Source organism: Macaca mulatta, chromosome X (assembly GCF_049350105.2).
Source record: "Macaca mulatta isolate MMU2019108-1 chromosome X, T2T-MMU8v2.0, whole genome shotgun sequence".
NCBI classification, from domain to species: domain Eukaryota; kingdom Metazoa; phylum Chordata; class Mammalia; order Primates; family Cercopithecidae; genus Macaca; species Macaca mulatta.
In genome coordinates this window covers 53,153,234-53,167,254 of record NC_133426.1, presented here as the reverse complement: position 1 = coordinate 53,167,254, position 14,021 = coordinate 53,153,234, and the positions used below count along the sequence as shown (strand labels likewise).

The following is a 14,021-nucleotide window of genomic DNA, read 5'->3' as shown; positions in this document are numbered from 1 at the left end:
GGGGGTTCCTCCCGGGATGGCTTTGGATGAAGATCCCTAGCCCGAGGGACTGGCGGACTCCGGTAAGGAGCTCTTCTTTAGGCTTCGTTAAGTGAGGACCCTGGGACGGGTGGAATGGAGAGATCTCTTGCGGGCTGTGATGGGGCTGGCCCTGGCCGGGCGCCGGTGCCTTGGGGCCAGTCCAGCTGCGGGTGCGGGTGGCAGCCGCAGGTGGGGCGCGCGGGGGCGGGCCGGGCGAGCCGGATGGGGGCAGGGGCGGGGGGCGGGCCGGCGGCCGGGGCGGTCCCGCGCGGCCGCGCTGCGCAGTGACTCCGCAGCGGGCGGAGCGCCGTGGGCCGCGTCCTCCCGAGCAGTGGCTGTGGTGGTGGTGGTGGCGGCGGCAGCGGCGGCAGCCTCAGCTCCTGCTCCCCGAGCCGCCGGCCCCAGCGCTGTCTCCCGGGCCCCCTAGGGCCCCCGGGCCCTCAAGCCCGGTGCGCGCCCTCGCGTCCCGCCGGCCCCCTCCCCCGGCTGGGCCCGGGGGAGGGTGGCGCCGTGAGAGAGCGGGGACCGGGCTCTCCTGCCCGTTCCCCTGCCCGTGGGCCGCCAGGATGGAGGCGGGGTCGGGGCCCCCGGGCGGCCCGGGATCCGAGAGCCCAAATCGGGCCGTGGAGTACCTGCTGGAGCTGAACAACATTATCGAGAGCCAGCAGCAGCTGCTGGAGACCCAGCGGCGGCGCATCGAGGAGCTGGAGGGCCAGCTGGACCAGCTCACCCAGGAGAACCGCGACCTGCGAGAGGAGAGCCAGCTGCACCGCGGGGAGCTGCACCGGGACCCCCACGGCGCGCGGGATAGCCCGGGCCGCGAGAGCCAGTACCAGAACCTGCGCGAGACCCAGTTCCACCACCGCGAGCTGCGGGAGAGCCAGTTCCACCAGGCGGCCCGGGACGTGGGCTACCCGAACCGCGAAGGCGCCTACCAGAATCGGGAGGCTGTGTATCGGGACAAGGAGCGGGACGCCTCCTACCCGCTCCAGGACACTACCGGTTACACAGCCCGCGAGCGTGACGTGGCCCAGTGCCACCTGCACCACGAGAACCCAGCCCTGGGTCGCGAGCGTGGCGGGCGGGAGGCCGGGTCGGCGCACCCGGGCCGCGAGAAGGAAGCGGGCTATTCGGCGGCGGTGGGCGTGGGGCCGCGGCCACCGCGGGAGCGGGGCCAGCTGAGCCGTGGCGCATCCAGGAGCTCCAGTCCCGGCGCCGGCGGAGGCCACAGCACTAGTACCAGCACCAGCCCGGCCACGACCCTCCAGAGAAAGTAAGGAATGTGTGTTTGTACCCCTGGCTCTTCCCTCTAGATCCCTCTCCAACTTGTCCAGCTGATAGAGTAAGAAGCCAGTGTCTGGTTCCGTGTCTTCCTCTCCTGTCCCAACCCGCCAGGAGAGGAGAAGCCCGGTCCCCCTTATCCAGCCGACACCCCTTCCCTGGCCACCCCAGACGGGGTTGGCCAGATGAGTGCAGGCGTCTCTTCTTTCCCGGTACCACGGCCAGCGAGGGACTAGAGCAGTCATCGTCGCCTCCCCCGCCTCCACTTCTTCAACCCCTAGCTGCATCCTTGCCAGAAGATGGGTTTTCATTTATTTATTTATTTTGGATATGCTGATTGGAATTTTTATGGTCGGCGAGGGTGTCTACTCAGAGCCCCAGGGGAGAGAAAGACCCCCCACCCCCGCCTTTTTTTTTTTTTTTTTTTTTTTCGTTTTCTTTTTGCCTGATCTTTTCTCCTCTGGCTGCCTCAGCTCCATCCCTTACCAGAGAGGCAGGTGGGGACCAGAATGGCTGCTGGAGGCTGAGACATCCCTCTGAGGGGAACTGCAGCACATTCTGGCCGAGGGGAGCAAAGATGGGGGAGCAAAGATGGAGGCCAAGCCCTTGGCTAGTTCCTCAAAGTCCACCCCCTCTCCACCCTTCAAGGAAAACAACACCCATTTAAAGAGCCCTACCGGGAAGGGAAGTCTAGATTGCCCCTCTGCTGAATCGGTTCCAGTTCCTGCACTGGGGTCTGTGTGTCTATTTGGGACACCTTGGCACTGTCTCTTGGGTTGGTGGGACATGGGCTGGGTCCACTTTTTCTGTGTAGATACCACGGTGAGCTGATTGGGATACATGTATCAGGCTGAGAGAGTCAAGGGCGTGCAGGCTCCCAAGGCTGCCCTAAAGGCTCCCTTATTTCTTTTCTGCTGTATTCGAAGGAACACTGAGCTGGGAGTTGGGAGACCTGAGTTCCCCTTTCAGCTCTGTTGCAGATTGGCTTTGTGACCTTGACTGAGTCTCTTTCTCTCTTAGGCCATCAGTTCCCCCGTGTCTTTTTAAATGGCAAGGTCTGCCTTGGATACTCTTGAAGTACCCCTCCAGCTCAGATTTGATGGTTCTGTGTTTAATCCAGCCACACTACAGAGCAAGTCTGACGTCCTGTAGCAAATGGACAGGCTTCCCCCTCCTCTCACTGCTCAGCTGGTCCTACCATGTGCCACAACCAGTGGAGTGTCTCTTGGAGGCTGGGCTGGGGGTGGGGAAACCTTCTGCCTCAGGAAATCTGCCGAGAGACAGCGCTCTGCAACTCCCCCGTGGTGAGGCAGCAGGCTGGGGTGCTGGGTTGAGATGGCTGGGCCCCAGGAGCAGCAGCTGGAGCTTGAGGGCTCGGCTGGGCTCCACTGCAGCACACCCTAAGCTGAGTTTTAGTGTGGACTGCCCCTGAGGAGTCTGGGGGCAAAGGAAATGGGCTTTCCTGCCCAGGCAGGGCTGCTGCGAGCTCAGTCCCGGAGGACTGACTGTGTGCCTTGGGGTGCCACACTGGAAGAGGGACAGAGGTAGACCAAGGTCCATTCAGGAGAGGGCCGTGGTGGGCCGGGGGCAGAGGAAGACTGCATGGGGTATGGTGGTCTTTGAGCCTGGCTGCAGAAGACTTTTCTAGAGGGGTCAGGCCTGTGACAGAGGGAGCGGATTCATTATGTGTGGCTTCAGTGGGCAGAACCCGTAACAGTGAGAACATTTGAGATAGATTAGGAAGAACTTTCCAACCTGGCCTTCTGGTGGTGCAGTGGACTGCCTCGAGAGATGGAGGTGGGAGCTGGCTGGACCTGGAGCTCTCAGCCGAGCTCGGGTGGGAGTCTGGGAGAACTGGAGGAAGCATGATTCCTGAATCAGGTAGAAAGCCCAATGAAATGATCTGGTGGTCCCCAGTTATGGGATTCCATGACTCTGGCTCTCCACCCTGCAGACATTGGTCTGAATCTCTTGGCTGACTGGTTGCCTGTTTGCTCCTGAGCTCCATGTTTCTGCTATCCGTGCAGGCCTACCTCTTGGTCCTTCCCTCTTTTTGTGAACCCCCAGGTCGCTTGTTGCGTTTCCTTGCTTTGCATTTCCTACTGGATTAATAAAGGGGTTTAGATAGTACTTTAAGTTTCTCTCCTGACCATATATTAACTGTTTGCACACCCATTATTACCTCTTTTGGACTTCACAACAAGCCTTCTGCAGTGAGTGTTGGCAACTGCATTTTAGAGATGGGGAAACTGAGGCTCCTAGATGAAGGGACCTCACTCAAGGTTACCCTACTAGTTGCTAATGGAGCTGAGAGTAGAACCCAAGTCTTCCTGTCTCCAAGGCCTGGTATTTTTTCTCTAGAGCTTCTCCAACCCACAGGAGTCTCTTAGCCTCAGGACCTGGACTGGCACTGAGCTGGGAGAGGCCGGGAGAGCCTTAGGTCTCTAGAGGATTTGAGCAGGAGGAGATGAGTCTGGGATGCGTGGGGAGTTGACAGCAGCAGGGAAGAAGGCTCTGTCTCCCTCCTTTCCACTCTCCCTCCTGGCCTGGCATCAGGAGGGCCTGTTGATGCAGTAGCCATTGCTGTCACTGCTGCTGCTGCAAGCGACTCCCCTGCTAGGTCTGTTCTGGGTTTGTAAGGAGTGGGTGAGAAGCCGCTGGAAGCGAGGGCAGGCAGGGTGGGAGTTTAGCAGCAGAGGCTGCAGCATTGGGGGAGGCTAGGTGGAGCGGGTATAGGCTGGGCTCTCTTGGTCCCCAGGCTCCCCCTGGTGGAGGAAGAGGGGAGAGTGGTGCCTGGGCCGAGCTGCAGCTTGTTGGGGGGCTCCGCTGTGCCTAGGGACTTTCTTTAGTCCTCCCAGTGATCCCGTGCTTCTGTCACCACGATCCACATTTTACAGCAGAAGAAACTGGGGGATCAGAGAAGTGAAGCCCACTGGAGGTTACATTACTAATAAGACAGACTCCCAATCCTGTGAACTTTCCCTCTACTGCATTGGACATCAGCTGTCATGTACACCCCCATCCATGTCATCCACCCAGGATTCCCATATCCTCCTGCACCGTCCCCTCTGGACAGGTTTCAGGATGCCAGTATCCCTTTTGCTATGCTCAGGGTGTGGCCTTTCCAGTGCAGATAGAGTGAGATGCGTCCCTACCTCCTTTTGGTCCTGGGTCCTCTGTATGCGAAGGTTTTGTTTGCTTGCTTTTTAGTAGGCGTTGGTCCTGACTAATGCTCAGGTCTTTTTACCTGGAATTGTCCACATACCCCCCCCCCCACCCGCCCCAAGCCTGGTTGATTGGAGAATAGCTCTGCTTTTGTTCTTGATCTTGGTTTGGCCCCCTTGCAGTTCTGCCACCTAGAATGATTTATAGGAGTGCTAGGGGCCCCTGCTGAGTTGCTCCACACTGAAGAGCTGCATTTCCCACGCTTTTCGCATGGGCCCAGCTCAGGCTCTGCTGTAGGTGGTGGTGGGCTGAAGCTGGTATGGTGGCAACTCTCCTTCCTTTACCCCCACCCCCACCCACCCCGCAAGTTGGCTTACATTTGGAGATAGCAACTAGAGGGGCTGGCCTGGTGGCGTTTTTTGTTTTGTTTTTTTTTTGGTTTTTGGATTTGGTTTGTTTTTGGGACAGGGTCTTGCTCTGTCACTCAGGCTGGAGTGCAGTGTTGCAAACATAGCTCACTTAAGTGAGCTCAGGAGTTCGAGGCTGCAGTGAGCAATTATTGCAAAAAAGAACACCAGGCTGGCCCTTCTGGTTGCTATCCCCCCAAATTTTTCAAGCAGAGACGGGGTCTCTCTGTGTTGCCCAGACTGTTCTCAAACTCCTGGGCTCAAGTGATCCTCCCTCCTTGGCATCCCAAAGCGCTGAGCCACCAAGCCCGGCCCAACGTGGTATTCTTGACAGCTAGGGCAATGTATGGTCTACCACATGCTGTCCTCTGCTTGCAGTGGGATGTCAACATGCTCCCCGCGGGGCTAAGGCCACTGAGAGACAGCACATGAGACAGCGAGCCCAGGGAGAGGCTCAGGGGGAGTCTCTCCTTTGGGGTCTTGGGTACTTTTCCCGGGGGGTGTCTCTCCTTCCCAGGAGGGAAAACCATTTATCTTCCCTCCCACTGTGTTGTGAGCTTTATCTTCATGTGGGAGGAAATGGTAATGTTGAATTTAATGAGAATGAGAGTCTTGCTTCTCTATCTAGATCTGGGGCAAGAATGGGGTTGTTATCATCTACAAACATTTCTTGGCTGTGTGCACAGTGCAGGAGGGGCCACCAGGCTGAGCAAACACCGCGCTCTTAGTGCTTGCAGAACCCCTGCTCCCCTCCGTCCAGGGAGACAGGGTTGCAGGCCTAACCATGCCATAGAGACAGTGCTCAGGACAAAATGAGTGGCAACGGTGGTGAGGAGTGGAAGTTCTCAGAGGAAGGAGGGATCAGGGCAGGCCAGGCTGCTGGTTGAGTACCTGGGTGGCAGGTGAGGGATGAGGGGTATGGAAGGAATGTGAGTGGTCCCTTCATGGAGGTGGCTGCCAGGAGGAAGACGTCAGACCAGACTTGCTGCCTGCCCTTTCCTCATCTGTCCCACCCCTGCCTACTGTGGTCTCTGAATTTGCTGGGAGCAGAATAAAGGCCTGGAGCATGGGGAAGAGGCCACACGTGTACCGAGTGAGTCTCAGCCTTCTGCCAGGCCCCACGCTATGTGGCTTTATGTAATAATAGCTAACATTTTTTCACTGCTCTTACTGTGTGCTAAGCACTATTTGTTCTAAGCGCTTGCCATGTATTAATTCATTCAGTCTCCACATGAATCCTCTCATGTAGATATTGTTATTAACTCCATTTTACAGATGAGGAAACTGAGGTCCAGAAAGGTTGGATAGCATACCCAGGATCACTCAATGAATAAATGGCAGAACTGTGAAGGAGCTGGAGGAGCCCAGGGAGTCGGGCTGCAGGGTCTGCAGTGTTCTAACCCACCCTGGAGCACTACTTCTTGTCTCATTTGCACAGAGCCCCTGCCAGATGGGTGTGTTTGTTCGATTGTTTGTTTTATGGAGTTTCGCTCCTGTCGCCCAGGCTGAAGTGCAGTGGCATGCTCTCGGCTCACTGCAACCTCCGCCTCCCGGGCTCAAGCAATTCTAGTGCCTCAGCTTCCCGAGTAGCTGGGACTACAAGCACGTGCCACCACCCCCGACTAATTTTTATATTTTTAGTAGAGATGGGGTTTCACCATGTTGGTCAGGCTGGTCTTGAATTCCTGACCTCAGGTGATCCGCCTCTGCCTCCCAAAGTGCTGGGATTACAGGCATGAACCACCGCGCCCGGCCTATTATCTTCATTTTTTCAGACAAGGAAACAAGGATCAGAGAGGTACAGTGACCTGCCCAAGGTTATTCAGGCAGATGGAGCCCAGAACTGTCTGGCTTCCAAGTCTATGGTACACCACTGCCTCCCGCAGGCAGGCTTTAAAGGCACCAGAGCTGCTCCAGGTGTGTGGCTCTAGCTTCCTCCAGCAGAGCTCCCAGGACCGCTGCTCTAGGCAGGCTCCCTCTCACCATCACCCCCTGAATTTTGGCCATGGTCTCCTAGTAGATTGCCCCTGCTGCTCTCACTCCATCAAGCCTCTGATGAGGTGCAGCCAGACCATGTTCTGCGGTCCAGCTCTAGTAGTTTCACTCTCTCTTTGGCCCGAAAACTCCTCTGCCTGCCCTGCAATGTCTTCTTAGGATCTGTCCCCAGTCTGCCTTTTTCCTCTCATCTTTTTACAGACTGTGCTTCAGCCAGGCTGACCCGTGTGTCCCCCTGGTTAGCCCACTCAGGCCTTCTGCTAGCCTCTAAGTCTTTGCTCATGTTGTTCCCTTCTCTTGGGCTGCTGTACCCAGTTCCCAGGCTGGACTCAGCTGTCACCTCTTCTGTCTGTTTGCTGGTGTCTCTGATGGTTGGTCTATCCTTGACCCTCTCAGTGAACACTCTGCCCCTTTTTATTCCTTCATGGTTGTTTACGTCTCATGTCCCCTCTGTTAGACCGAGAGCCCCTTCAGATTTACATTTAACTGACATACATTGAGTGCATTTTGTGTGTCAGGTTCTGTGTTACATGCTGCGGGCATGCGTGAAGGAGCTATAAGCTTGGAAACACGTAGCACAGCACATAGTAGCTGCTTAATAAATACTGAGTAGACAAATGAATGTCTGATTGAGTCCTGCTGAACTAATGGTCAAAGGTACCTAATATTTTCTTCCTTCCAGGACTCCTGTAGTAGGAAATGACAACTTCAGAATTCTCTTGGGGTAGGCACAGTAGCTCCCAGCACTTTGGGAGGTCAAGGCGGGAGGATCACTTGTGCCGGGGAGGTTGAGGTTACAGTGAACTATGATTGTGCCACTGCACACCAGCCTGGGCAACAAATCGAGATCCCGTCTCTAAGGAAAAAGAAATTCTTTTGGCTTTTCTTTGGCTTTTTTCTCATGCTCCCTGGAGCCATTTTGGCCTTTGCTGTCTCTTCTCATGCTCACCAGCCTTCCGATTCATAGAATGTCAAGATAGCAGACTTGGATGAGACTTTGGAGACATTTAGACCAATCTGCTGTTCATTATCTCTCCCTATCATGTCAGGCTGTGGTCCTGACCCTCGATGCCAAGTCTTCTGTTCTGAAAGGAGCAAAGAGGCCTGCACAGGACCTGTGTGCAGTTCACTCAGCCCAGTGGGAAGTTGCTTATTTATCCATCAGACCTTTCTTGAGCTCAGACCCTGAGCTGGACATGGTATCTCAGGGTTGACGTAAGACTTGGCCCCTCTGCCTCACTCACTGCGGTGTTCCCTGGCAGGATCATAAACATTGGTCATGGGGAAGAATGCTTAGTAAGTGACTTACTTCCTCTTTTGGGGAAGCTCGTTTAGGGCAACATAATTTGCCAGTTACTACAGCTTCCTCATGGTATTTGGTTTCTCTCCAAGCCTGCCTGTTGGAAGCATTTACACGGGGAAGCCCATTCCCCAGTGCTTAGTAGTTGAAGCTCTCTGGGACCTTAGCATTCAGAGAAAGCATGGTGCCATGGAAGGACTTTGTGTGACTCTAGGCAAATCACTTTCAGAGCTTCAGTTTTCTCAAGTAGTAAATAGGAATAAAACTGTATTTTCTGATGCATGAGATTCATGTTGCCAGCCCCCTACCCCCCTCAAAAAATTGTATCAGAAAATTTCCTGGCTGTCTGGCATACCGTACATCAAGGTCCTGATCAGGCTGGGAAGCTGAGAATGGAAAATAATACATGAGACTGCCCTGCCCCCTAGAGGCGGAATGTGGCAAACACACAACAGTGCAAAGACCGATGCATCGCATCCCTTTCAAAACAGAGATGACAAGCCAGAGCTACACGGCTGATCAGGATTATTCCTCTAACATTTTAGATGTAAATGTATCACTGTCATCACCTGATAGGTACCGTTTCACTAGTGTTTCACTAGTGCATTTCTTTGGAGCGATGTGATTTTTATACCTTTTTAAAGGAGTGATATGACTGCATATCCAGGCCCTGTGATTTCCTACTGGATTCCAGGATACAGCATACTGCATTCACCTGAATAAAACTGACATTTTCCTTCATATAACCACTTTAGAATTATTGTCATTAGATCTGTAATGAAAAGTACCTGACTTGGCCCTTCCCCCACATTTTCTTATAAATCTGGGAGGCATCTCACACAACTGTATATCTGATATGCCAGCCAATTCATAAACAACCCATCTCATTGTGATTGTTGTGAAAATTAAATAAGATGACGTAGGTGAAGCACTGAGCACACAGTATGTGTTTACTCAGCGATAGTCATTATTATTAATAGTAACTCTGTAAAGCTCTGTGCTGTGGGAGGACAGGAGGAGAAGCCATGTGGCAGCTCACCACATTTCAGAGAGAGAGGTCAGTCCAGTGAATATTGCATGCCAGGATGTGCCATGCCTTGTGCCATCACAGGCAGAGAATTCCATGATTAGTATCATATAGTTCCTGGTTTCGAGGTGCTCATAATTGGGTGGAGAAGGTGGTGGTGGAAATAGATGATTGCAGTGTGCTATCCAGTGTGTTATGCCAGAGGGGAGCACAGGGGGCCACAGGTGCTCAAAGGAGGGACGTCACCCCGGACTATCAGGGAAGGCTTACTGGAGGAGGTGATACCTGAGCTGAGGCTTGGAGGATGAGTTGGAGTTAGGTAGGTGAAGAAGGACAGCATGTGGGTTGGTGGGAATTGGGGGCAAAAGGGAGGTGAAGGCAGAGGGGCCAGCATGAGCAAACACACAGAGGTATGGGCCCAGCAGGATATATGTATGGGGAGGTTTTTTCTTTTTCTTTTTTTTTGTATGAGTTCAATACAAACTAGAGCACAAACAGGGAGGCTCAGAGGGGAGTCTGGAGGGTTGGTCAGCTCACATCATGAGGACACTTCACTAGCAGCGTCAAGAGCTTTCTGCTGTTTTGTTTTTGTTTTTGTTTTGTTTTTATTTTTGTTTTTTTTGAGATAGAGTTTTGCTCTTTCGCCCAGACTGGAGTGAAGTGGCGCGATCTCAGCTCACTGCAACCTCTTCCCCACCCCAGGTTCAAGCGATTCTCCTGCCTCAGCCTCCCGAGTACCTGGGACTACAGGCGTGCGCCACCACGCCTGGCTAATTTTTGTATTTTTAGTAGAGACAGGGTTTTGCCATGTTGGCCAGGCTGGTCTCAAACTCATAACCTCAGGTGAGCCACCCGCCTCGGCCTCCCAAAGTACTAGGGTTACAGGCATGAGCCACCATGCCTGGCCAAGTAACATTTTAAACTGGGGGAGAGGTGCCTATTGTGTGGTGTGGGAGAACATGTCAAGAGCCACATTTTGGAGAGATCCCTCTAGAGGACAGTTTGGAAGGTAGATTGGAGGGTATCCGGGGAGGAGGCTGGTGCAGCAGTCTAGATGAGAGACGATCAGGCCTGCGCTTGGGCAGTGGGAGTAGAGATAATCTATGTGGGGAGAAAGATGATGATAGTGGGGGAGCGCAGCCTGCTATGGAAGCTCAGAGGAGTGGCAGCGTTCATGACCAGTAGGGTTTTAGTAATACCAGCATAGAAATCAAGAAACTACAAGTTGGAAGGACTCTGACAAATCATCCAACCGAAGCTGTTCATTTTACAGATGAGAAGACTGAGGCCCAGAGAGAGAAAGGACTTGTATAAGGCCAGTCAGGGTGTGAGCAGAAAAGAGAACGCTGATTAGAAGAGTCACCCTAGTATGAATGCCAGCATTCAGAGCATCTTTTCTTTCTTTTTTTTTTTTTTGAGATAGAGTCTCTCGTTCTGTCGCCCAGGCTGGAGTGCAATGGTGTGATCTCGGCTCACTGCAACCTCCCCCTCCTGGGTTCAAGGGATTCTCCTGCCTCAGCCTCCCGAGTAGCTGGGATTACAGGGGTGCACCACCACACCCAGCTAATTTTGTATTTTTAGTAGAGACAGAGTTTCTCCATGTTGGTCAGGCTGGTCTTGAACTCCCGACCTCAGGTGATCTGCCCACCTCGGCCTCCCAAAATGTTGGGATTACAGGCATGAGTCACTGCGCCCGGTGCATCTTTTCTTAAATGTGCTGTTTCGGCCAGGTGCGGTGGCTCACACCTGTAATCCCAGCACTTTGGGAGGCTGAGGCAGGTGAATCATAAGGTCAGGATTTCGAGACCAGCCTGGCCAACGCAGTGAAACCCTGTCGGTACTAAAAATATAAAAAATTAGCTGGGTGTAGTAGGGGGCACCTGTATCCCAGCTACTTGGGAGGCTGAGGCAGGAGAATCGCTTGAACCCGGGAGGCGGAGGTTGCAGTGAGCCGAAATCTCACCACTACATTCCAGCCCGGGTGACAGTGTGAGACCCTGTCTCAAAATAAAATAAAATAAAATAAAACAAAACAAAACAAAACAAAATAAAACAAAATAAAATAAAATGCGCTGTTTTCTGCCTTGAAATCCCATGAAAGTTGCAGGGATTATCATATTTATGTCCCACAGATGAGAAAACTGCGGTCAAAAGGAAGCTAGGCAACTTGTTGGGGAGAAAGTGATGAGGGGGCATCACCTAAAGGACTCTTGCTTTGATGGCAGACAGACCCGCTGCTCTGTTCCAGCCTCTCTGAAATCAAATCTAGAATCATGGCTGGGGAATGAACCCAAGGTTCTCTTTCTCCCCCTGGCTCAGGCCCAGCCTTCTTTCTGCTGTTTTTTGTCTTACATGGTTTCATTTGCTATAACTGAGGCAGCTCAGAGGCAGTTTCTGGCCTGACAGCCAGGTCTGTCATCCCTGTTTTTCTGTTTTTATGGAAGAGAGTGGACCTGTGTCTGTCTTTAGTATATCCCCATTACCTTGGGCGGGGCAGCTCTACCCCAGGTGTCTTTGTTTTGAGGCCCGATGATACTGATTCACAAAGAATGAGCTTTGGAGACAGACAGACCTGGGTTTGAATCTATGTTCCACCCCAACACGTGGGATGGCCTCAGCTAGGTCATTTTACCTTTTCTGAATTTTAGTTTTTCTGTAAAATGGGATAACAATGCCTATTTCTCAAGTTTTTTGTTTGTTTGTTTGTTTTGAAACAGGGTCTCTTTCTATCAGCCAGGCTGGAGAACAGTGGTGCGATCACAGCTCACTGCAACCTCGACATCCTGGGTTCAAGTGATCCTCCTACCTCAGCCTCCCAAGTAGCTTGGACCACAGACATGCACTACCATGACCAGCTATTTTTTTTGTAGAGACAGAGTCTCCCCATGTTGCCTGGGCTGGTCTTGAACTCTTAGGCTCAAGCAATCCTCCCACTTCGGCCTCCTAAAGTGTAGGGATTATAAGCATGAGCCACCGTGCCTGGCATATTTCTCAAGGTTAGCCAAGATAATTTGGATGGCATTCGCTGATACTGTAGGTGCTCCATAAATAGTCATTTTTCTTCTCTTTCATGAAATCTCCCATGGACAATGACTTAACGAATCAAAGCTTTGCTTCCCCTGAAAACTGGTATATTTCTTCCTTCCCAATGTGAAGCTGTCGTAGCTCATTGTCTCTTCCTTTTTGCCTCAGCCACCAGTTAATTTGAAGCATAGCTCTAGCATCTTTGTTGATTTCTTTTTCGGAGTTCTTATTTTCGAGTTCAATTTCTATTCTGTGTTATTGGAGTAAGCACCCTCAAATCTTTGTGACTCGAGCAGGTATAAGTAACTAATGGGTGTAAATAGTTGAATGAATGTAAGGCTGAAGAGGCTGGACTGGCGATGGTGGGATTTGAAGAGGACCAGAGGGTGGAGCAGGCTGGGGCAGCCGAGACAGTATCTGCATGGATGGTTGTGAGGAGCCAAGGGGTCAGTTAGGAGGGGCCAGCCCTTCACCCGCCTCTCTTACCTCCTGTTCTCAAAAGAAGCATAGATTGGAGAACAGGACCTCATGTCACCCAGAATCATCAGCCTCCCCATTTCATATTTACAGTGTGGAAGCCAGAGTTCTAAAGAAAGAGAAGGGCTTGTTTAGACAAATTAAATCAAAGCAATGCACATACACAGTTTTTGAAAGGCAAAATAGTACATAAGGACTCATGTAGTAAAAAGCTGATGTCTTCCTATCCCCTGCTTCTCAGCCCCAGATGCAACCACTTTTCCCATTTAGTTCTTCTGATGGTAACTTCATATCTCTAAATAACATGCTTGAATGGGTATTTCCTATTTATCAACTTTAAACATTATCTTGACTTTTTCCTACTATGACAAAATAATTTAGCTTATTTACAACAGCTGACTCTTTCTCAGCACTCCCTCCCAGTTGGTTTTTTTTGTTTTTTTTTTTTGTTTTTTTGTTTTTTTGTTTTGAGACAGGGTCTCACTCAGTGGGCCAGGCTGGAGTACAGTGGTGTGATCATAGCTCACTATGACCTCAAACTCCTGAACTCAGGCAATCTTCCTGCCTCAGCCTCCTGAGTAGTTAGGACCACAGGTGCATGCCACTACACCTGACGAAGTTTTAATTTTTTTTTTTTTTTTTTTTTTTTTTTAGAGACGGGTTCTCGCTATGTTGCCCAGTTAGGTCTCGAACTCCTAGGCTCAAGTGATCCTCATCCCTCGGCCTTCCAAAGTGCTGGGATTGCAGGGGTGAGCCACTGCGCCTGCCCCCTCCCAGATTTTGAGAGTTTTATTACTGTTTGGGCTCCTCTATTAGTTATTATTAAAACTATTTTAAACTGTGACTTCTTATTTCATCGGTTTTCCACAGCATCTCTTGACCATATATTTTGTAAGACATAGTTATTAGTGCCATCCTTCCCTCCATCTCTCCTTCCCCTCTTCCACCTTCCAGTCTCTATGTTCTGTACTTGTGTATCTAGCAAGGTAGATTACATTTGCATTCTATTCTGTAAAAATAATTATATCTTCAATGCTTTATCCAGAGAGATTGATTATAAAAATTACCTGGCAGTACACTGTTTATGTGATTATGACTATGTCACTATCAGTCATCACAGGGCCAAATAGTGTACTGTAATTATACCTCATCACTCACAGTTACACAACCTTTGTACTCCCAGGACTGTTTCAAAACTTCATGCCAAAATATAATGTGAATACAGAAAAGTGCTCATATCAGAAGTGATATGACCATATCACAAGTGATATAGTTACTTTTTATAAACCAAACCCCTAGGTAACCAGCATTCCGAGCAAGGTCT

General features: G+C 51.5%; 1 protein-coding gene and 1 long non-coding RNA gene across 7 annotated transcripts in view; one reads left to right on the top strand and one right to left on the bottom strand.

Annotated features, from left to right (window-relative positions):
• The first annotated feature begins 307 nt into the window (after positions 1-307).
• Positions 308-14,021, top strand: part of IQSEC2 (IQ motif and Sec7 domain ArfGEF 2) — a 95,680-nt gene continuing 81,966 nt past the window's right edge. For all 6 annotated transcript variants that reach the window (XM_077989056.1, XM_077989050.1, XM_015127485.3 and 3 more), the window contains exon 1: positions 308-1,294. In XM_077989056.1, the coding sequence (XP_077845182.1) occupies positions 588-1,294 (707 nt within the window). In that variant the 5' untranslated portion in view covers positions 308-587. The remainder of the gene's footprint in view (positions 1,295-14,021) is intronic.
• Positions 1,735-6,392, bottom strand: LOC144338675 (uncharacterized). Its single transcript, XR_013412954.1, has 2 exons — positions 5,043-6,392; positions 1,735-4,679 (listed from the first exon to the last, which is right to left on the bottom strand). It is a non-coding gene; the product is annotated as an uncharacterized LOC144338675 (long non-coding RNA).